This window comes from Desmodus rotundus, chromosome 2 (genome assembly GCF_022682495.2).
Source record: "Desmodus rotundus isolate HL8 chromosome 2, HLdesRot8A.1, whole genome shotgun sequence".
In the NCBI taxonomy this organism is placed as follows: Eukaryota; Metazoa; Chordata; class Mammalia; order Chiroptera; family Phyllostomidae; genus Desmodus; species Desmodus rotundus.
In genome coordinates, this window is record NC_071388.1 from 201,325,260 (window position 1) to 201,348,937 (window position 23,678).

The 23,678-nt window shown below is 40.2% G+C and overlaps 1 protein-coding gene across 3 annotated transcripts in view; it reads right to left on the bottom strand.

Moving 5' to 3' along the window:
• Nucleotides 1–880: 880 nt before the first annotated feature.
• SPHKAP (SPHK1 interactor, AKAP domain containing) overlaps nucleotides 881–23,678 on the bottom strand; it is a 114,440-nt gene continuing 91,642 nt past the window's right edge. Inside the window, exons 9-13 of one of the 3 annotated variants that reach the window (XM_045198536.2) lie at nucleotides 15,560–15,745; nucleotides 13,678–13,764; nucleotides 11,558–11,610; nucleotides 11,283–11,467; nucleotides 881–2,743 (exon numbers count right to left, since the gene is read on the bottom strand). In XM_045198536.2, coding sequence (XP_045054471.2) covers nucleotides 2,600–2,743; nucleotides 11,283–11,467; nucleotides 11,558–11,610; nucleotides 13,678–13,764; nucleotides 15,560–15,745 — 655 coding nt within the window. In that variant the 3' untranslated portion in view covers nucleotides 881–2,599. The remainder of the gene's footprint in view (nucleotides 2,744–11,282; nucleotides 11,468–11,557; nucleotides 11,611–13,677; nucleotides 13,765–15,559; nucleotides 15,746–23,678) is intronic. The other 2 variants (XM_045198537.2, XM_071220733.1) reach the window with 2 other exon arrangements.

Consider the following 23,678-nt stretch of genomic DNA (forward strand, 5'->3'; position numbering starts at 1 on the left):
CCTTTCAAATAAAGTCTCTCCTTGCCAATATCCAGAGTTTGTTTTTATTTGAGTTTATACTCTGGCTGACTTGAGACTTCTTATTTATATAAGCATATTCATACCTTTTTATTACTGAATAAGGTGCTCAGAAGTCTCCATGCCTTATTTGCACAAATTCTAATAATTTATTCCCTGAATTCAAAGAGCAATTTACCTCTAAGTCTGATGAATTAACCTCTAGTTTACTTGAGTCTAAGTTGGTTTATTCCCAGGCCTGGAGACTACTTGTTTGTTTTGTGCCTTTTTCTCCTGTCCCTCTGGCTTGCAGGAAAGGTCAAAGTCCCTGGGTCTTCGGTGGTTGGGGAGGACAGTGTTTGGTTTTCAGGCTCCTGCTGGGGTTCCCCAGACAAGGGGCTACAGGCTCCTCCTCCTGTACCCTAATGTCTCCTAGACCCTCAGGCTCCATCCCTTCAATGCATTATTTGTACCCGTGGTCCTCAACCAGTGGCACTGTTGCTCCCCAGGGGACCTTTGGCAATGCTGGGAGACATGTTTGGTTGTCATAACTGGGAGGAAGTGATTACTGGCATCTAGTGGGTAAGAGCCCGGGGTGCTGCCAAACATCCTACAATGGGTAGGACAACCCTCTGTGGCAAAGAATTATCCGGCCCCAAGTTCTAAGGTAACTCTGATTGACAAGAGCATCACTGACCCTAACAAATTTAATCCAAGAACACCTGCTTATTCGAAACCTGACAGTGGGACAGCAAAGCTTGTCCAAGGGATTTACCTGTCTTCATCCACTCACATTGTGGCTTTTCCTCGGAGGTGCTTAAGCTCCTGGAGAAAAAAACGATCAACGATTTGGCAACAAAAATTTATTTGTTAGTTTGCAACATTAAGTACAACATATACAACTTCACCACAGGGTTACAATCCAATATTTGTGCTTTGTAAGATAAGTAAACATTAAAGCACAACAAAAGTACACAGGATATTCTGAGATTGTGTAAAAAATAAATAGATCCTTTTTCATTGAATAGCATGAAGAATTTTCAGATTGAGATGATGGATAAATTTTAAAATTTAACGTTTGATGTGTCAAATTGCATGAATAATCTGAATTTGTACTATTTATATAGCCAATGCCTAATGAGCACTGGGAAGGGTTCCTGGGGTGGATGGTGAGAAGGGAAGCCTGGCTTACGGGGCAGCTTTCTTGAGATTTCAAGATGTGGATGATGCCTAAGGCCAGCATGGCTGGTGTGGGGCCTTGCTCCCATTTCAAATTACTTTGCAATCTTTAAAAATAGTGTAAAGGCATAGTAGTCCAGGAAATCTTCAATAAACACTTGCTCTGATCAAGAAAATAAAAGCCAGTGTAGCTCATTTAGTTGAAAGGAAAGAAGGCTCATCAGGGAGAAGTTAGATACTTTCATTTTCCAAAAGACTAAATCCCTGTTATTATAATACTTAACTGTCATAAGGTTTTCTTTTTCCCAAATTAAACGCCATTATTATTCAGTCAGGAAGAGTCCATGACCCTAACTTGTTATGTCACACCCTCCATCTGTCAGTGTGGTTGTCATCCGAGAAGCAGGTCTGATGTTCAGGTATCACCTGTACATCTATAAAGAAACCACTGAGCTCGAGTATCACTTTGCGCCTTAAGACAACAATCTCTTCAGACTTTATGACTCCCTAAAATAACTCCGTGTGTTGTTTAAGATAATCTCTTCATGATTTATAATAATAATAAAGCGAAAGTTTATATTTTATATAATACAAAAGCAGGTTTTATCTCAAAAGACTTCCCTTTCTTTCTTTGATGATTATTATTATTTTTTTTGTAGAAAGCTTTCCCTTAGGGTAAGAATTCTGTAACCATGTTGGCCAACTAATATAGGGATGGAAACAAGACAGTCTTTGATCTTTCTCTTTTTGGCTGAACACCAATAGTTTTCTGATTAGTTAGGAATCCAGGTATTGTTGGGGAGGTATGGAATATTTTTAGTGAGTTGCAGTAAATAAATGAAGAAAATCTCATTAGAAGACATTGATGATACTCTTACATTTCTGTAATATCTACTGACACTAGTTTGATAATGAAAAAAATTTTTATGTCAAAGTTCTGGAAATTTCCTACCCATATTTTAAGTGTTCCCCTGGGCTGACAGCCCTGTAGTTACTGCTCAAAAAAGTAACATAAATGTTGTAGCATAATTTACAAAATTATGTTGACCAATAACTTTGTTTTCAGTTGATTCACATAATTGGCGATTTTACACATTTTATATTATTAAAAATATGCAACAGCAGCTTTCTTAGAATTTGGGCCTAGTTGTAAGCTTTTAACTTGAGGTCCAGCAAAGTTCCTGTTCTCCCAGCCACTCGAATACAAACTCTTTTGAATTCACCCATACATTGTATTGATTTGTACAGATCTACATTTTACTTTTCCTCAGGTTTACCCCATGGGTAGTAGCCTTGAACAGATTTTTTTTTTGTAGCTCTGCTAATGTGATGCAATGTTAGAGAGAGGTTAGAGCATTTAGAGCAAATCAATGTAATCTAAGCTGGAATAAAGGGACGGAATTCTGTACAGGGCGCAGCTGCCTTATCCCAGTTCCAGCAGCCAGTCAAAGAGACTCGGGGTTCCATCTTTCTGCTCCTCATGCATTTTGCAGTACTGAACGACAGCGTGGAAGATATCCCCCACTTTCCAGGACTTCTGATGAACCAGCCGCACGACATCTAGAAACTAGAGTAAAGCACTGAGTTAGAAGTCACATATCATACGTGATCCTCAAAAGCATCTTACTCAACCACTGTTTCAAAGCCAACAGCTCTCCGGCTATTTTTGAATATCTCTGGTGACATGATACTCTTTTCCAAGACAGACTACTTTCTTTCTAGACAGTTCAGCTCATTGGAGAGTCCTTTCAACTGAACTGGAATCTTTCTCACAGCAGTTGCCATTCATTGATGAGAGAGACTGGATGAAATTTTTCAAGACTCTGTCTTTTCTTCAATATTTTAACAGTTTCCTCTGGTCTGATTTGCTCTGGAATAGACTTTCTCTGATTGGATGGTATAGTATGGCTCCCAATTCCTTCTATATGTGTCACAAGTAATCTCTTATTGGTTATATACATATATATTTAGACCAAATAAGCCAAGTGCTAAATTTTGGGTCCCCTCTTGATCCCTCATTCCAACAGGGAAAGGCCCCTCCCCCACTAGGAGAGGTTGGCTTTCAGTTGCAACTGGAAAAGGAAAGCTTGAGGAAGCATCCTGAATTTATCATCTGATTATTTCTACTACCTTCAAATGACCACAATTTAGAAAGTTTTTGGCTGCAAGTAAATTGTGAACTGAGGTGTCAGAAAATGGGGAAATCATTATAGATCATTCCTTTCATGATATTGAATACTTGGGGATGGAGCACAGCCTGAAGACCTCTCAAACTCTTTAGTAAGATGCTTAAAAAAAAAGTAACAATTATTAAGAGCCCAAATCTGTAGGAAGTACTTTCATGCATGTAATCTCATAAAATTCTGTCAATACCCTGTGAAGTAGGCATTAACAGGTGAAAAAATGGAGGGCTAGAGAGATAAAAATTTGCTAATATGATGTATGGTTTTCTAACACTCCAGTCCAGAGCTATGTCTACCCCAGCACCGGGCTGCATTTTGGTGGTAGGAGAATATGACCTTGATATCTATTTGGAGTACTGGGAGGAAGGATTGGCTGGGGATGTGATGCAGCGTTAGGAAGGAGAACGACCTAGCCAGAAGATGAGGGTTGTGGTTTAGGGACTGTTTCTTCAATGTTTCCTTCCAGGATTTTTTTTTGCTTTGCTCCTTTTGTGTTTGCCCAGATTTTTAAGATCAGCCAGAAACCGAAATGCTAATTTCTGTCTTTTTCCTTCTCTCCAGCTTGAATTTGTTAATTCCTTTCAGTTACTATGAAGTCATCTTCCAAAGAGCTGCCATTGAATTATGTTTCTTCCCACAGCTGCGATGGCACCAACTCTTTGCATAGTGATAGAAATCAGCACTTTATTGTACTTGTTCGCTTTGTGTTGGCTTAATCAGTATAAAGCAGTTTTCTAGGCTTGGAAATGAAATACTTAACTTTTAATGCATAGAAACATAAACATTATCTCAGAGAGTTTTAGGATGATATAAAAAGGGGGGCAGATGGGAGGCTGATGGCGACTATGTTATAAATAGTAGTCTCCCGGGAAAGAACAATATCTTAGCCATCTTGTAATATCTTGTGCCTGTACTTAATAGGCACTCAATAAATATTTTCTGAGTGACAGAAGGAATGAATGTGCAAATGTAAGTCAAGTAAATTCAAGATGACCAGGAAGACTATTTGGTATATGGAATGACACCCAGAATCATTACAGATGAACCTTGGCTAAGTCTTGAGTTTTATGTAATATGTTTGCAGAGATAAAGTTAAAAATAAACATGTGTATCTCAGGCTGCTTACTCAATAATTTTCTATTGATAGGATCTTGTTAGAACTCATTGGAGGCCATGGATCTAGGCAAAGGCTGAACGGAGCTTAGATTGGCCATGGTAGCAAACAAGGAGCAAAATAAAAGCTGGTCGAGGGGCACACCTCCAGTGGCCCAGTGACTGAGAGTGAGCGTTTTAGGGGGTGGATAAAGAAGTAAGACCTTTCTTTCTTCACTGCTCATTACAACAACAATGGAGGGTTAGCTCCATCAGCTCCTTCAGCCTCAGTCATAGGACTTCAGAGACTCTTAATTGCCTGGGGCCTCTCAGATTCCTCCTACCTTCTTGTCTATCCTACTCCTGAAATTTTAGAAAGCTTAATCCTTTAGGTTAAGGCTTTGCTTAAAATGCAAATCCCCATAGGGGAACATTACCAGCAGCTATTAGTAAGTTATGGAGATGCATAAAAATAAGTTTTTTAGCCGTTACTTATATCCTGGTGTATGTAAATGGTCTGAGGCATGTTTTCTACTGGACAAAGTGGTAAAAACATGAGGCATCAGGGAAAAGGGGAGAAAGGCGAGGATGTGTTCACATGATTTCATTAACCAGACTTTCTCAGCTCTCCCTGGAAGTCTAGAAAGCAGGTGCTCCCAGTGCGAAAGATGTGAGCATCAAGTTTCTGAGGTCTCACTGTGAAAGACCACAGATGGTTGACTTCTCAAGATTTCCCTCAAGGGTTGCCAGTGGCCTTAGTCCAAACATAGCCCTTGAGAGTGTCTCCTCCCCCTTTGCATGTCTTATAAAGCTGCAGTCAACGTAACATACACAGAAATATAAAATAAGCCTTAGCTCCTTTCTTTTTTCTTTCTGTGAATCCTGGTTCACAAGATCACCCCTTTGCTCCCACCTGTCATCTCTGAGTCGCTGCTCTGAAAAAGAATCAAAGTTCTAGGGAAGATACCAATAGCTGTTAAACCTTTCCCAGAAGGCCCTCTGCAGCAGACCTTTCTAGAAGCCCACTATCATTTTTTCCCATCTGTGTGGAAACTGCTAAAGGAAGGTCTCCCTATGTGTTTGACTGACCCAAAGTTGTCAAAATGCTCCACCAGCAAGGCCACTGTGCCAGTAACTTGTGCAATGGTCACAGACTGGAATCTGTCTCATGGTTTCTAAATGCAGGCCAATATCCTAATAATATAGCCTTTAAAAATGATCTGGTCCTACTAAATATACCCCGCTCTGAGGCAGTGACTTAATCTCAGACATCGAGGCCTTGAAACATCTGCTGGGCTGATGAGCGGGAAGGTCATACACTCCCCCCACCTTCATTTACAAAAACTTCTAGATGAAAAAGAAGCTTCTGTGTGAAGAAGCCAGAAAAGAACCTTTCCAGCTCATTACCACAGCCTTTTAAAACTGCATTCTAAATAGCAGCTGATCCTAGATTTTTCATTGTGTGTCCTCATCATGCCTTCGTAATTTCATAATCGGCTTTCGTATGTCAGGGATCTGCGCTTTTCTTTCCAATTAATTGAAAAAATAAAAGTCAAAATTTTCCTCTTCCTGCCACTTCAGAATCAATAATAATTAGATTCCCTTCATATATGTTGTAGCTGGCATTTCCCTGAGCAAATGTTTTCTTAGGAAACTAGAAGACTTTACATCCTGTGAAGGTATATCATTGGTAGATGCATTTGAAAAAAAGTACCACATCACAGGTGGCTTTTACATTCTCTGGAGCATTTACCAAATTAGGTTGCTTACCAAATCACGTGGTGGAATCTATGGGAGCTGTTGCAAATTGTGTGGGTTTTTTGGAAACATTCAGCATAGACTTCTGAAAGCAAATACCTTCCTTTGCTCCAAGGCAGAATTCCATGTCATTAAGCGCAAGTGAGCTGGTTTTCACATTGCTCCTGCAATAATGGCTTGTATAGCTGTGGTTCTCAGCCTTGACTGTACCCTGCAACTATTAGGGACCTCTGAAGAAACCCCGATGCCTGGGTTTCATCCCAAGAGGAGTTGCTAATTTAAGCGGTCAGAGCATTGAGGGTTCAATAATCTCCCCAGGAGATTCTAGCACACACTGAGTTTGAGAATCATGACTAAAAGATTCAGTTCAAGAACATTTTTTATGTTTACAAGCGAGGAGACAGTACATAGTATGGACTGAATACATCCCACTCTGAAATTCATATGTCGAAGCCTTCACCACCAGTGTGGTAGTACTGGGAGGTGGGACCTTTGGGGCATAATAGGTTTAGATGAGATCTTGAGGATGGAACTCTTTATGGTAGGATTCAGGACCTTATAAATCGAGGAAGCGACACCCGAGCTTTCTCTCTCTGCTGTGTGAGGATACAGCTAGGAAGAGGGTTCTCACCAGCAACTCAATCTGCTGGCCCCTTGTTCTTGGACTTCCCAGCTTCAAAATTGTGCAAAATAAATGTTTGTTGCCTAACCCACTCAGTCTATGGTATTTTGTTGTAGCAGCCCAAGCCGACTAAGACAGAATCTAATTCTTCCTTATTTTTCCCTCCTTAGCTGTGTACTTCTTCAAAACGGAGACTTTGCCCTGGCCAGGGAACACAGTTGGTTTCAGCATCATCTCAATATGCCAAGGTCACAGGTTCAATCTCTGGTTAGGGCACATACAAGAATCAATCGGTGGAAACAACAAATCGGACGAATCTCTCTTTCCTTCTTTCTCTCTCCCTCTCCCTTCTCCTCTCTCTCTTAAAACACTACCCTCCTGAGACTGTAAGGGTAGTGTTTTGGAAAAAGTTAGGCTAATAGTCCATATCATCAACACTTTCTCTGTTATTCTCCTTCCATCACTTTGCATGTGGAATGGAATGAGAAATTAGAAGTGAGGCAAATTTCTTTTCTGACCCCCTCTTTCTTGGGAAGGTAAGCACATAACTGTTTCCTCTCTTTCCTCTTCTATGCACTGCTTCCGAGAAAAGGAAATAATTCTGAATGCAGTCTCAAAAGTGAGAAAGGCACTGGGTTTGCTGTGAGGCTAGTCCCCAGCCCACTGCAGTTCACAGAGGCTCACTGAATTTAAACAGAAGAAGAAGAGCCAGAGATCAATGATACTTTGATCCAAAAAGCAGGACAATTAGTCAGTTGGTGTAATTTTTTAAAAGCATTTGCTTTCACGATTCTTTCTTCTGTCTCGTATAAAGTGGATTAAATTGAACCGATGTCAAGGTCATTGTGAAGTAAATTTACAAGCTGTTTTAGATCATCAGGTGACGGGATTCACAGTACTCTTGTCCTGGAATTTAGCATACTTAAAAGCCATCTGAAATTCTGCCTGTCCTTCAGGATATTTCCTGCGGCAGATGGTCTGAAACTTCAGAGCTCATCAGAATCACTGCACTTGAGGGAGGCTGTTAAAAATGCATATTTTGGGGCTCCACTCCTGGAAGGGTCTAGAAATATGAGCTGTAAATAAATGTTCCAGGTGATTCAATACATTTGGCTCATGGTCTCAGTGTAAATTTTACTATTTTGGTGTGTTTCTCATCTCCCTGGTCCAGAATAAGTTTTCTTCATATTTCAAGGTTGCTATTTATAACCTGAGCCTCTCGTGGTTTAGGTTCTCCCTACCTTGAGTCCTTCTAGAACTAGAATGTAAACTCCTAGAGGGTAGGAAATATTGTCTCCTTTGTTCTCTGTATCCCCAGAACCTAGAACAGTGCCTGGCAGGTTATACATGCTCAATGAATGCTTAATGAAGATTCTTAATGTATGACTTTTAAGGAGACTTAGCATTTTCATAAATGGACAACATGTAATGAAAGAGAAAGTTCGAAAATGAATGTCTCATTTATCAGAGGGGAGTCACAGTACATTGGGCACCCAGAATGTTCGGAATTTGCCTTTTGGGTTGAAATAGGACTGGAATTAGTTTTAAGCTGACTTTATGTGCTCCCCAACTCCAAGGCCAATGGTAGGAAACATAAGTTGCTTTAGTGCTCATTCATGATGTTCTCTGCCCTGTGAGCTCATGCCTGTGTTTTCACAAGGCAGAAGGGTTAATAAGTTGGAAATACCATAAGGGAGAAATGTCGGCTAAATTAATTTATTCCCTAAAAGTCAGAATTCACACAAATAGGGACTAAAGGTATACATTTCTGAGTGGTGTTTAATCCTCAAGTGACAGTGGGAAAATGACACTTGGGAACTTAGCCTTCTCCAAGCTGGTGAGAAGCTAAGGAGATGCTGTTGCTCTGTTGTGACCTGGCCTCACCAACGAAGGCCACAGTGTCTCGTCCACTAGGGCCACCCAGTCACCTGGCCAATTGCAAAACAATCAGAATGAGGTCTCCAAAGGCACTACTGCTTTTCAAAAGTCAAAATTCTACTTAAAAGTTTGCTTTATTTAACCAGTTCTGTCAGAGACAGCACACGGTACCCATTTATAGAGAAGCCACTGTGTGCAGAGAGTCTTAACCAACTCCAAAAGAAAAAAAGAAATGAGATTTTGTTCTTAACATGATGTTACTTGGAAGTAAGCCCCTGATGCTAAATGGAATGAATTGGATCACCATTGAACACTTTTCTTGATAAAACTGGTGGGACACTTATTGTCTCAGGAAAACAGTAATGAGCAAAGGTAGGTATTCTCTTTGAGAACTGACAATCAGAGGGGATAAATTGATATCGTCAGGATATAATTTGCATAATCCAAGTGTTAGTGATGCTGTCCTTGGGTTTTCACCTAATGGGACATTATAAGGCATATTTTTACATAAACCATTATGTTGATTCTTCAAAATGGTGGGTTATATGAAAATCTCTTTCATTAAGACACCATCTGAAAATACACCATGTAATGCTCTGGGGATGAAGTTGGCAAACAACCTGTCTTTCATTTTTCCAGGAGTCTGAGAATGTACTTTCCCTAGAATGTCCTTGTTCTTCTCCCTATGGCAAGGGGTCTTTGGGACTGTACATGGCAGGATGGAGTAGAGTGCTCTTTCCCCTCACCCTTTGCACTGGGCAGGCTGGGTGGTAGGGTAGAAGGAGAATTTACCAAATAGCAAATCACTCATCACCTAGCACACAAAGTATAGGCTTGTATCTAGATTCAGGTAGTGTGGAATGGTAGGCAATCCTAGGCACCAAGAGAAATATAAACTACTGGTTGGAGACAGGATGAAGTGGGAGAGGGCATGGGAAATACATTTGGTCCCCTTCTCGACTTTTCCAGTGGTCTGTTTCATTGGTTGGTGTTGCAGAGATGAGGAAGCTATTCTAACTACCATATGCATAGCAAGATGGCAAAGGGTCTTCCATTTCAAGCTGTTAGATTTTGGCAGTGCGAATGTGAATACAATGACACATTTAAAGATTAGATTGTAACTCCAAGGCGATTTTACTGTTGAGAGGTATGTGTGGAGAGAGCAGGGCTCCAAGATGAGGCTCCACCATCTCTATCTGAGGACTCTCTCATGGACCAGCCTCTCGGAGTCCTGACTTGCTCATTTATAACAAAGGGACAATAATATCCATTTTCCTCTTCTCACAGGATTGTTGAGAAACATGCATGAGTAGATGGAGATACTTTGTGACAGCAAGTCATTTAAAAAATGCACAGTGGCAGTGATAGGCAGGATCCTAAAACAGCTCCCAAGGTTTTCTACCCTAATGCTTGATACCATGAGTAGGATGAGAGAATTATGCTCCCATCATGTTACCTTACATGGCAAAAGGGTTCTTCAGTTTCTGAGATGGACAAATGGGAGACTATCTGTTGAGCCCAAGCTAATCGCATGAACCCTTTAAAAGCAGACTTTTCTCTGGTTGGTGGCAGAAGTAAGAAAGATTGATAGCATGAGAATGTGGAGGGGCCATATGAAAAGGAGTGTGGGCAGCTTTTAGAAGCCGAGGGTGGCCATTGGCTGATAGCCAGCAAGGATCTGAGGACCGAAGCCCTACACAAGGGGCTGAATTAGGACCACCTGAACAAATGTCAGCTTGGTCCTCCCCACAGTTTCCAGATGAGGGCCGAGCCAGGCCGCATCTTGATTTCTGCCGCACGAGTCCCTCAGCAGGGAGCACAGCACCATCTACCCGAACTTCTGAGAGCAGACATCGGTGTTCTTGCTCTAAGCCTGTCAACTGGTGGCAGTTTGTTATACGACAACAGAAAATAAATATGGCAACATTACCATTCATCACGCTTTCAAATGATGGACAATCGAGCTTGAAGATAGATGAATTCTTGCCTTAATCTTAATAATTGAGATTCCACCACAGTTATTGGTAGGTCTTAGAGGCATGGAATTAGAATGAGAGTGGCTATCAATTGTGATGTTGGTCAAGGATGTTTCTAGTAGGTGGGAATGATAATGAGAAAGTCCCCCTCATACAAACCTGTTTGGAAGGGAGTTAAAAATGCCTTCTTCTCGGTGGCATATTTAAAACATGCCACAGTCTGTTTCAAATATCAGTGTGACATCACTTTGGTTTCCAGTATATATTGAGCCTTTCCTTCTATGTATTGTTTAAATGAGTGTTATGAAGAGGTTTGTTTTGGAACAAGGATACATAAAAAACCCAGACTCTTTGAAAAAGTCCCCGTCTCCATTTACTTTGTCATCTTCACCAACGAGTTGAGACAAATTGAGGGTCGAAGAAAAAGTAATCATGGTTTTATTTATGTAGTGGAAGTCTTCAAAGTTCTAGGCGTAATTATAAGGTGAACAGTCAAGAAACAATAATTCAAATTCAAGTGGGCTAACGGGCATTTACTGAGTTTTCAGCAGTGATAAAAATGCAAGCTCCATTGATATCCAACACGAAACACCGTACCTTTTCAATTCTGCTTTCCTGAGGTTTCTTAAAGTAGAGGGTAGGAATCCCAAGTTCAGAGGCAGCTATCCACTGCAGAGTGGCTCGAAGCTCCGCGTCAGGACACTCCGGCTCCAGGTCAAAGTTGATCACCAGCAGGCTGCCCTGGTGGCCGGCTGCTCCCACAGGTGCTCCAGGGACACACTCTGAACACAGACAACGACACAGCCTCACCACGCTTTCCACAGGGAGAGCACGGGCCAATTGTGTGCCAAAATTATGGGAACGTGGCTTACCCTCTCCTTTTTCTGACTGTCCTTTAAGAATCTCCTTTTCTTCTACTAATTCACTTTGGGAGAAAACAACAGTATATGGTTGGTAATGTTTAGGAAGAGTAAGCTATAAATGGAGGATGAGGCGATGGGTTTTATCGACCTAAAAGCTTCTGAAGTTTCATTCTGCGTTCATTGTTTTCATAGACTGAAGTGATACTAGAAAAATACCAATGTGGCTGTTTATGTAGGGCTACGGGGCTTCAGTAAATATTCCACCCCTAAGAAACAAAAAGGGCAGAGAAACCACACGGCTTTGGTAGGGACAATTGGTGTGGGAGACTCTGAGAGAGGCATCCTCCTCAAACTTCTTTCTGTTAACCTTCAGAAGCTTGAACAGTGCAGGGGAGATCACGTTAACTAGTTTTGATTGGAGGATTTATCCTTCTCTGTGTTTTACCTGTCATTTAAAGGCTCATGTTTCCAACTTGTCACAACGATTTTTACTTTGTACTATGACACTAACATAAATTTGCATTTTAGCCTAGAACAGTATTTTTCCTACATGGATATGGTTCTTTGATCTGAAATAAGGGAAAAGACAATCAATGAACTGCAGAACTTAAATTGTACAGCAAAATATCTCAATTAGTTGCCATTTTTCTTATTCTTTTTATCGGGAGAATGTACTGAGCTGGACGTGGCTTAGAACTAAAGATTCATAACTAAGGTATTTCCTTAGATACAAAAATCAATATTTGAGGTGTTTTCAAATAGTGAGTACTTATTGTGGAGCCTTGAATACAGTGGGAAGATGCAGCAAATAGTTGCCAAAATGAGAACATACGGCCCAACCGTTAAAAGGAAGTGACCACTTTGGGAAACCCATGGCTGTCTTATGCTTTTGTTCTGTCTAAAAATAAAAGTACAAGGGCTCGTAAAAACGTCTTTTTATGAGAGAAGATTCTCTCTTACATTTTACCTTACTGCCAAGATCTAGATGATAAATTCCATTGTTTTCCTGATATTGAGAGAGCCTAGTTCTTACACGCATACCTTCTATGTAATAATTATGTAGAAGGATGACCAATTCCCTAGCGGTCTAGATTTTCTGTTAGATCTCTATGCAGGTAACATTGAGCGAAATGACATGTGGACCGTGCAGTTTCTGCTCTTACAGAGCTATGTGATGCTGCTATGGGGGGAGGGGTTGGTCTTGGTTTTCCCTGGATTTGTGTAGTCTGTGAGGTTGTAGGCTCATACCATGGAGAAAGATGGAACAAGCAGCTAAATAAATGTTGCCTGAAGGAGAAAAATAAATTTGTCCCAAAGTGGTTTTTTATTTGTTTTGTACTCCCACAGGCAAGATACTTGATTACATAATGAAGCAAAAAATGCTTTAGCTACAGAAAGTAATTGAGGAAATAGGTCAGAGAGCTGATTTTGTCCTATACTGTATTTTCATTTCTTTCTGAAATTTCAGAAGTCTCCAAATAATAAGCTAAGTCATCATGGTCAAAAACTAAATTGCAATTCATTTAATTTTCCAGAAGCATCAGGGATTCTAGATGATGTCCTGACCTCGTTCTGCTCTTCCCATATTTTATGTCATACATTTTCTGCTTCTCTCAGTGCCTTTCCCCCTCGCTCCTTTAGAAGGTCCTCATGGTGCGGGGGGCAGAGTTACTGCATGAGAATGACACGTCTCCAACATGGCACCATTCGGGGTGAGGCCCACTCAGTAGTAATAATCCCAGGTGTCTACAAGTAAAGGAAAAGCCATCACACTATAATATATCGAACAATAGTCTTTGTTGGTTGGCATGGTACAATGTAAATAGTTTTCAGCTTCTCAGTGTCCAATTAGGTAAAATGACATATTTAGAACTATGTGGAAGAGCTTTATCAGAAATGATTGTATCATAGGGGGCAGCTTTGAAATCTGGAAAGGAGGTGATGGTTGGCGAGGGCTATCCTAGGCTTGAGCTCTTGCTCCAGTGACATGGAACCACACATGCCTGGGGACCACGGCAGTACAGACATCATGAAATCAGTGGCTGGGCACAACCTGAATGATCACAATGGATTGCCAGATGGAATTGGAGTGGCGGTCTCACAATCACTGCACCTCCGTGGCTACTTACTTAATCATGGGAGAAGATGGCATGCTTTCCTGATAAATGTCCAGGTCCATAATGCCAAGACTGCTAGTGGCACTACTGTTGCCATTGCTGACAAAGCAAAAGTTTACACATTAATGCCAGTCTCCACCACCTGGCCACACTGATAATCTACTGTTCTCAGGGGTCCTTCCTTTAGTTCCCAGAATAATATTGCTCTGTGTCTAGGACTCCTAAATTGACATTTATTTCTGACCAGATTAGGAGAACGCACAACAAAAGACATTTTTGGCTCAAGCCAACCACCAGCAGGGTGGTCTCATTTCTGTGGTGGTGTTATGTTACACCAGGTAGATCACAATCAGCATGACATTTTTCTTCCTCATTCTAGTCACAGTAAAGATATTTATCCATTAGCAAAAGACCCACAGAAACAAGATCCATCTGAGAATTCTGGGAAAGATACTGGAATACTCGTCTGCCTGCTTTTGACCGAAACCAGTGGGTGACCATTGTCCTTTTGCCATTCAGGGGAGTTTCCGGAGGGACATTCCACAGGATGTGCACCTGGCTCATTGTTTTTTTGTTGTTGTTGTTCTTTTTTTAAGTACAGAATTCACAAGTGCAAAGTCGGGGAATGCCAAGTTTTATAGTTCCTTTATCTTACAATCTTTGAGAAGCAGCAACATCTGCTGCTTCACGCATCACGGAGAAGGAGGGATCGCCTATTGCACCATTGTCAGAGGTTACACACCCAACATATGGTCAAGTTACTAGCCTGAAACCTATTTACTGAAACAGAAGAGTTGAGCTAATTTTTAGGTTCTGTCTGGACTTGCAAAATGGAAGGCATTCAATTTCACCAAACCCACTGAGTTTCCTCACACCTGCTCTATTTTCCAATAACACCTCTGCCAAGCAAGCTTTCCAAAGGGTGAGACCTGGTAATAATGGTGTGTCGCAATGGGGCAGGCTTCCCTTGGGAACACCATGAGGAACCAGCTGTACTCCCCTCATTTCAGATTCCTGTCTTGGGTTTTGTTGGGGGGGTGGGTGGGTACTGAATATATTCACTGATTGAAATCTGATGACTCCAACCTTGTGCTGAAAATAATGAATGCTATCAACTTCTGCAAAGTCCAAGGATTCCGATTCTCATTGCTTGTGGGCTTGACATTATTTTTTTTGGAATTGTAGACACGTCGTTCAGCATTGTGAATTTTTTCTAAGTCCAAACAGACTGAACTACCAGAAATAAAGCTTTCAGGGAGCCAGACACCCATCTGTATCTGAATCTCATTTTCAACTGGCCTCCATGTAAAGTCTCCAGTACCAAATAAGACTTCAGGCTGAAACATGGAGATTCTTTTGTTATCTTAAAGAGGGATAATTTTTAGTTTATCTCTGCTGACTGGCTGGGGTCCAATCAGATCTGACCTCTGATTAGCTCCTCTCTAGTTTTTCCACAACAACAATAGAGAAAAGGGCAGAAAAAGCAGAGGAACAGTCAAGCCAAACAACACAACACAGTGTAGAAACACTTGCCTCATGTAAACCCAGCCTGGGTTGCATCTGAAATACAAATGAACCAGAAAGAAAGTATCAACCATACCAGGTGTAACAGCAGCTCTTATTAAGAAATTCACAGTTGTCATCATTGAATGCATTCACTGGGGCTTGCAGAGAAAGGAACACAGCTGACTCTCCACCTTGGCCAAGGTTATTGAAGCCATTATTGGATATTAAGATACCTTTCAGCACATATCATGACAGGCACACACCTTGACCTAGAGGGAACTTCCTTTTTTGCACTATTAGGAACCCTCTGCAGAGAATGATTTCAAATGCATTTCTGAGATATGTGTTGAGACCTCTTTCCCTGGGAAGTCAAATGAAGAGCAGGTACCTCATGGATCGCTCACTGAACTGCAGAAAGCTACTTGTGTCGTCTGGGTTGTCCTCCTCGTTGGCGAGCTGGGACCAGCTTTCTGTGCTCTCCCCACTGCTGCTGGGAGGGTGGGGGACCTCACTGGGGGCTCTGCCTTCTGTTGGGACTTCAGCCTCTGGTCCATCTCTGGCATCAAGGCTGTCACTGTAGGTGGTAAGATATTATTACCAAGAGTGGGAGCCCAAGGCTGCTCTGTTGAGCCCGAATCTCTGCCACTGAGCAGGATGTCCTTGGACACGGGCGCAGTCTTTTCTTCAGTCACGTGTTCTACCCCTGAGCTATACCCCCTGCCATGCAGTCTTTTCTTTTAAGCTGATACTTTTGCTGGTGCCTAGGTCCCCTTTTGCTTTTTCAGGGTAACTCTCCATCAGTTCTCTCATCTCTTCATTTGATCTCTTTCTTTTAACCCCCTCATTCTTTTCAAAAACACTCATACGTAGTACCCTGGTCTCCATACATAAGAATTATTGAAGGGCAGTGGTGTTGGAAACGATGACCCTCAGAGCATCCTCCCTGGAGATTCTGATCCAGTGTTTCTGCAGAGAGGCCCACCCCTGTGGTCCTTACGCAAGTGGTTGGACCTTGCTGGGACAAAAATGCCCACCTCCGTGCTGGTGGTTTCCAAAGTCATTTTGCCTAGAAATGCCTCTAAGCATATTTTTCCCTCACAGGCATATTTTTTCACTATCCACTTCCTTTAAAACTTGTAATTTATATCAGCACCACTTTTCTGGAATAGTGCTTTCTAGGTCAAGTAAGTGATCCCGAATTGTAACTCTTTATCTGACAAGCTTCACTCCTTGAAGCATTTCCTCTCTGCCCTGCCCGCCCCCCTCCCCCACCCACCCCCGCAACCTCCCACCTGAAGTTCTCCCTGTCTGGACACTTTTTTCTTGGAACTTGGTTCTCTGTTTTGCCTTTAGGTGTCACTACTGGCAGGTCTGATGGTTCACTGCCCTCCTTTCCAGTTTGTCCCTAAGCAACCTTATCTACTCTCCTGCCTAAAAATAACTTCCAAGGCTGAACTCCAGCCAGGACCCCTCTCCCTGACTCTGGGGCACTATTCATTGGTCTTCTGACCATATCCAATCTGTCTCACTAACATCTCAAAATCAATGTTTCTAAAAGAAATTCTAATGGCCCTTCATCCTCTTCCTGTGTTTCTTATTCCCATTGATCTTCCTGAGTGACTGGGCTTGCAGTCTTCTGCACTCAGCCCTCTGCATTCAATCAGTTGCTGTACTCTTTCAGTTCCATCTCTAACATATCTCTCACATACTTATCTCTGTCCCTATGCTCATAAAATACTCTTAATTTAGGTTCTTTTCAGTTGCTAGAATTTTAGATTTGAAAGAAACACCATGGATTTCCAGTAGATCAGGATGCTAAGCCCAGTGATGTCCAACAAGTTGGTACCAGCCATTGGATCTCAAGTTTTGGGACTGGTGGGCATTGCACCCACTGTTACTCTTTGGCTGGACTATACTCTATCAGCCTCCAAACAGAGAGATACAACTTTTCTCCTCTTAAAAACCTTCTACACAATGCTGCCAAATTGATGTCCCTAAGACATATCTTTGACCATTCCTACCAAAAACCTACAACTCTGTGAAACTAAACTCTGTCTTTCAAGGTCTTCCCTGCCTACCCAGTTTTATCTGCCTCCACATTAGTCATTAGTAAGCAAACAAAACACCTGTTGTTTCTCAAACATGCCAGGGATTCCCTGCCTCTTGGTCTTTGCCCCATTGCTCCATCTGACCAAGTGCTGAAGATGAAGGTGCTCTGAGCACTGGTCCTGCAGTCTGACTGCTGTAAGCTCTCCAACCCTAACCCTGACCCTAAACCCTAACTGTAGCCCTAACCCTTCCACCACTTGTCACCTATTCAGCCTCTCAAAGAGAAATAACAATGCCCATCCCACCAGGGTTTTTGCAACACATAAATTAGAAAATAAAGACTACTTAATGCATTTATCTTAGTGCCTGGATCCTCACCCCTAAGATTCTCACCGCATTCTGGAAAGGTATGGTATTGGGGTGCAGCTGTTTCTAGCATGCTGTGTTAACACTTGGTTAAGAAAAGATCCTTAATAAGACTGATTTTTCTTTTAAAAATGTTGATATTCTTCCTAGTTAAGCTGAGAGAAAGAAGGAGAATTGATGCAGCCAGAGAGACATTTAGTGAATTTAGTTAAATTCAAATGAAAGAAAAGTTCACTGATAACAAGTAGAAACAATATATGTATTCCACAAAAAGTGGAAATGAGCCAACTACTGAGCATAAAGGAGAGAGCTCCAAAACCTTTTATTTGTTAGTTACAAAGTAAGTTCCTAGACTAATATTTTTTCACTTAATTAGAACCTTGTGTTATTAGAAAAATTTATTCCAGGGTATTTGTTACTAAAGCAGGAATTACATCTCAGTGATTGACATTGACCATCCAGGTTAAAAATGAGTCTGTCAGTGTATTTTCTTTATCTTAATAATTTCATGCTCTATTTTACAGTAAATTGCATGTTCCACATTACATAACTGGAGAATTCAGAATGAATGATGATTGTCGGAAACACTAGCCTTCACTTTCTTTTGAGACAATTTATAGCTCTGCTCGTGTATCTATGAATAATGCACAGGTGTGTTGTGCAGATGTGTGTATTTGGCTTTTTTCTACTTCTGATCTTACAGTTCACGCACAGGGCTTTAGACAACCGCATTGGATGTGCTGTCAAATCAAATTATAGAATTTCTGAGTCGGCGGAGACCTCAGCAGCCATCTAGCTCAGTGTCCCTCAATTTCATTTATTAGCAAATCACTGTCATTATTTTTGCCATATCTGCACTCCTTCTGAATTATAAGAATAACAAAATTTATTATAATTAGTTTACTTCATATAACCTATATATGCTTATTTTAAAATGAAATCTGAGTCATCACTATGAGTGGAAAAGAGGAACCCCTTGCCATAGGTAGAGGGTAACAATAATACTAAATACTAAACTACAGTAAGAGTGTTCTTTCCACTAAGCCATGCAATTGTTTATTACTGTAAAAAGTTTTCAAAGAGGAAATCATGACAATTAAACATTATACTTCTTAAATATTTAATTGAGCTTTAAATGCAGAAACATGTACTTATTTGCCAACCTCTGGACTATAAGAGTGTTTGGTTTCATCAATTTTCTCTTATTTTTGTAATCATTAATTTCTGGTCTTATTTTTATTATTTTCTTCCTTATGTTTCTTTGGTTTAATTTAATCATATGTTTTTAGCTTAAGATGGAAATTTAGATCATTTATGTTAAATAATTCTTCTTTAAAAAGAAACATTTGGAGGTATTAATTTCTTTCCTAAGTACTGCTTTAGCTGCATCCCACAAATTTTAATGTGCTGTGTTTTCATTTTCACTCAATGCAAAATTTATTCTAATTTCCCCTGTGACTTATTCTTTTACTAATGGATAATTTAGAAGTGTGTTATTCATTTTCAAATATTTTGGAGCATTTCCCAGACATCTCTTTGTGATTGAGTTTTAGTTTAATTCCATTGTGATTGAAGAACATACTCTATATGATTTCAATTCTTTTTGCATTTATTAAGATTAGTCTTGGCAAATGTTTCCAGTGCACTAAAAATGTATATTCTGTTGTTGTTGATGGAGTGTTTAATAAATATTAATTAGGTCAAGTTGATTGAGAATGGTGTTCAAGTTGCTATGTCCTTATTGGCTTTCTGCCTATTATTTTATCAATAACTGAAAGAAGAGTGAGATTTCCAACTACAATCGTGAATTTGTCTATTTCTCCTCCCAGCTCTACCAGGTATTGTTTCATGTAGTTTGAAGTTCTTTTATTTAGGGAATTACATATTTATAATTATTATGTCTTTTTTATGAATTGGCTCCTCTCTCATTATAAAACATCCTTCTTTATTACTGATAGAATTCACTGTCCTAAGTTCTACTCAGCCTGAAATTAATGTACTTGTTCCATCTTTGTTATATTTATTTTCCATCATTTTATGTATAACTTATTTGTATCTTTATATTTGAAATGCATTTTTTATAGTTCATGATAGAGTTTTGCTTTTCTAATCAGTCTGATGATCTCTTCCTTTTAATAAGAATGTTCAGACTCTTACTAATGTAATGATCATATGATTGAAATTAAACATATCATCTTTATAATTTTCCATGAGTACCATCTGTTCTTTCTTTTTTCCCTCATTTTCCACATTTCTCTGTGTCAATTGAAACAATTTTACATTTTAACCCCACTATTAGCTTACTAGCATAGCTCTTCATTTTATTTTTTTAGTAGTTATTCCAGGGATAACAATGTGCATCTTTAATTTATCACCATCTGCCTTCTGATGAAATTATACAAATTCACATAGAATGGAAGACTCTTACAATAGGATATTTCCATTTCCTTCTCCCATCCTTTGTGCTGCAATTGATACATTTTAGTTCTATATATGTCATAAACATTTGTTTTAAATGCTTATATTTTGAATAAATTTAAAAGTAAGAAAGCATGTTTTATATTTACCTACATAGTTACTACTTGTGGATATTTGTGGCAATTTCCTTTGTCTAGATCCAAGCTTCCATCCGCATTGTATTCCTTCAGCTTGAATACTTCTGCGAACACTTCTTGTCGTGCAGGTCTCCTGAGTGGCATAGTCTCCAATATTTTATGTTTATGAAAGGTTACTATTTGGGTTTTACTTTCAAGTATTTAAATAGTTTTGTTTTATTTTTCAGAGCAGTTTTAGGTTCAGAGTAAAACTGGGCAGAAAGAACAGAGTTCCCACATGGACCCCTCCTCACACAGGCGCAGCCCTCCACCATCCTGCACCACGAGAGGTACATTTATTACAGCCAATGAGCCCACATTAATGCATCACGATACTCGAAGTACCTAGATGACATGACAGCTCACTTTGGCGGGGCATATGTTATGGGTGTGGACAAATGGATAGTGACATGCATCTATCATTTTAGTATCATACAGAATAGTATCGCTGCTCTAAAAATCTGCTGTGTTCGGCCTATTTATCCCTGTTTTCCTCCGTCCTAACCTCTCAAAACCACTGAACTTTTTACTGTGTCCATATGGACACAGTGTGTACTCCACGATGTCATATAGTTGCAATTGTATAGTATGTAGCCTTTTCAGATTGTCTTCGTGCACTGAATAATATGCATTTAAGTTTCCTCCATGTCTTTTCATGGCTTAATAGCTCACTTCTTTTTAGTTCTGAATAACATTCCATTGCCTGGATATACAAGAGCTTATTTATCCATTGACCTACCAGAGACAATCATAGTTGTTTCCAAGTTTCGGAAATTATAAATGAAGCTGCTGTAAAATCTTGTGGGCAGGTGTTTTGTGTTGCCGTAAGTTTTGAACTCATTTGGGCAAACGCCATGGAGCATTACTGTTGGATCATTTCATAAGAATATATTTAATTTTTAAAGAAACTGCCAAACTGTCTTCCAAAGTGGCTGTACTATTTTTGCATTTCCACCACCAACAAATACACATTCCAGTTGCTCCACATTCTTGCTAGCATTTTATGCTGTCAGTGTTTGGGATTTTGACCTTCTCATGGGGGTGCAGTGGTATCTCATTGTTGTGTAAATTGTAACTGCCTAATGACATATGATTTGAACAGCTTTTTATACTGATATTTGATAGCTGTTTATCTTTTTTATGATGATGTGTCTGTTCGAGCTTTTTATCCAGTTTTTAAAATTGGCTTGTTTTCTTATCGTTGAGTTTTGCTGGAACTAAGCTTCTCCAGTCCTGTGTGATGTCATGCAGTTGTTTGGTTTGTAGCTCTCCAGCCTCACGGAGTTTTACCTGTACACGCATGCACGGCTCAGTGTTCAGCAGCAGGCTTGAATGGCCCTCACTGGAGACGTACGGAGATCTTTCTCCACATCGTGCCCTGTAGTCTGTGACTGCTCAGCTGAGCACGCCTCTGAGCTCTGCGCAGGCCTGTCCTCTTTCAACGTTGGCTGAGAAAGGAGCCCAGGCAGCAAGCTGGGGTGATGGCAGGGCTCTCCGTGTTTGTTTGCCTTCGCCCAGTGTAACGTTTGCTGCACGAGCCTGATAGCAATCATCGCATGTAATTCGTCCATTTTTCTCGTTGTTGACAGGGGCAGGGCACGTTCAGCGTCACTTACTCCATTGAGGGTGGAACGCAGTTCTTTCACATTTTACTCTATTGCTCTCCACAGGTATGCCATCGAAACTTTGATTTCAATAATTTAAAACGATAATATATATTTTATATCTAGAACTTTTATTTTCAGTGATTATATTTGTCATCTCTTAGAGTATTTAACAGATTTAAAACATTTACTTATTGAATTTATTGGGTGACAATGGTTAATACAATGACATAGGTTTCAGGTGTCCAATTCTATAATACATCATCTGTATACCGTATTGTGTGTTTGCCACCCCAAGTCAATATGGAACTGATTTTTAAATCTATGTCATCCTAATTTGATCGTAGTATGTTCCCTGCTTCGTATACCTTATTTTTCCAGATGTGTAAAATATATTTATTTCATATTCCGTATTTAATGATTGCAACAACCGACACTCTTGCTACGGCTAATCCTGCCATCTGATGTTGGTGCTGAGTCGGGTTTACAATGTCTGGGTTCATTGTGCATCTTGCAATCCGAGGTTCTGGGCTAATATTCGATGAGGCTTTCTCTGTTGGAGCCCTTTGAGACTTGAGCTCCAGCATACGGAGGTTTATTTTTGCCTCTGCTAAGTTCTCACAGTGAGTCTAACCTGAGGTTGTTTTAAGGTAATTTACCAGCTTGGGGTTTCCATGGTGGTACAAATAAGACCTCTAAATATGCATTAGGGTAAGTTGTGGTAATACATTCTTAGGGGATTTTTTCCCCTCTACCCAGAGCCCTAAACTTGAAAGATAATTTTTTAAATTCCTCACCTGAGGACATGTTTACTGATTTTAGAGACAGAGGAAGGGAGAAGGAAAGAGAAAGAGAGAGAGACAGACAGACATTGATGTGAGAGAGAAACATCGATCAGTGGACCCCTGTACGTGCCCCAACTGGGGATCAAGTCAGCAACCTAGGTATGTGCCCTGGGACGGAACCTGCACCCCTTTGGTGTATGGGACAACACTCCAAGCAACCGAGCTGGCCAACCAGGGCCTGGATGATTTTTAAAATTGGCTCCCTTTTTCTAGCGGTGATCCTTTTTCCTAAGTTCATATTTATACTAAGGATACAACTCTTCAGAATATGGAGGTTGGTGTCAGTTCTAAGTCTTAACCTCTCAGGGGCCCACAGTATCATGTCCTGGTTTCTTTAAGCCTTTAGAAAATAAACTTGTATATTACTGAAACTGAAAAACGCTTTGGGAACAGGTGTAGACTCAGCTTTAACTCACCACTTTTACTTCTAGTTCCTTTCATTTTCTATCTCTGAGATAATGATGATTAATAATAATGTTAATCTCAGCCCTATATTAAAAGGATGTTGTATTAACTTAGAATTTCTAGTTGATTCATAGTGGGAGAATTTTTCAGGCTACCCAGAAAACCATAATGCTGTAAATACAAGCCTCACCTCATTTCCTCACATGGCTTGCCCCTTATCTACCTTTTAGGTCTCATCTCCAATGCCAACACCCTATCTTAAGCAGCCTCTTTGACCAGTTAGTTATTCTCTATCACATAACTCTTTTTACGTTTATCGTGTCACACTCTGCAAGAACGTTTTTCTGAAGAGGTTTTTCATGCATAGTGTTTGTCTCTCCCACTGCTGTGTAAGAGCCTTGGGAACAGGCCCCGAATCTCTACATTCTTCTGTGTTTGCAGCCCCAAAGAGAGTTTGCATTAATGGCTATCAAATATTTGTTGGATGAACAAATACTATTTTTTCTTTGAAATAAACATAAATGAATGCACAGCATAAAATAGGTTTCTAAAAAATCAGATTATGTCAGTGAGTGCAACACATTGATGCACTCAGAATCTCAGTTTGGTGTTTATACTTATAGTCCCAAATTATCAGAAAGTTT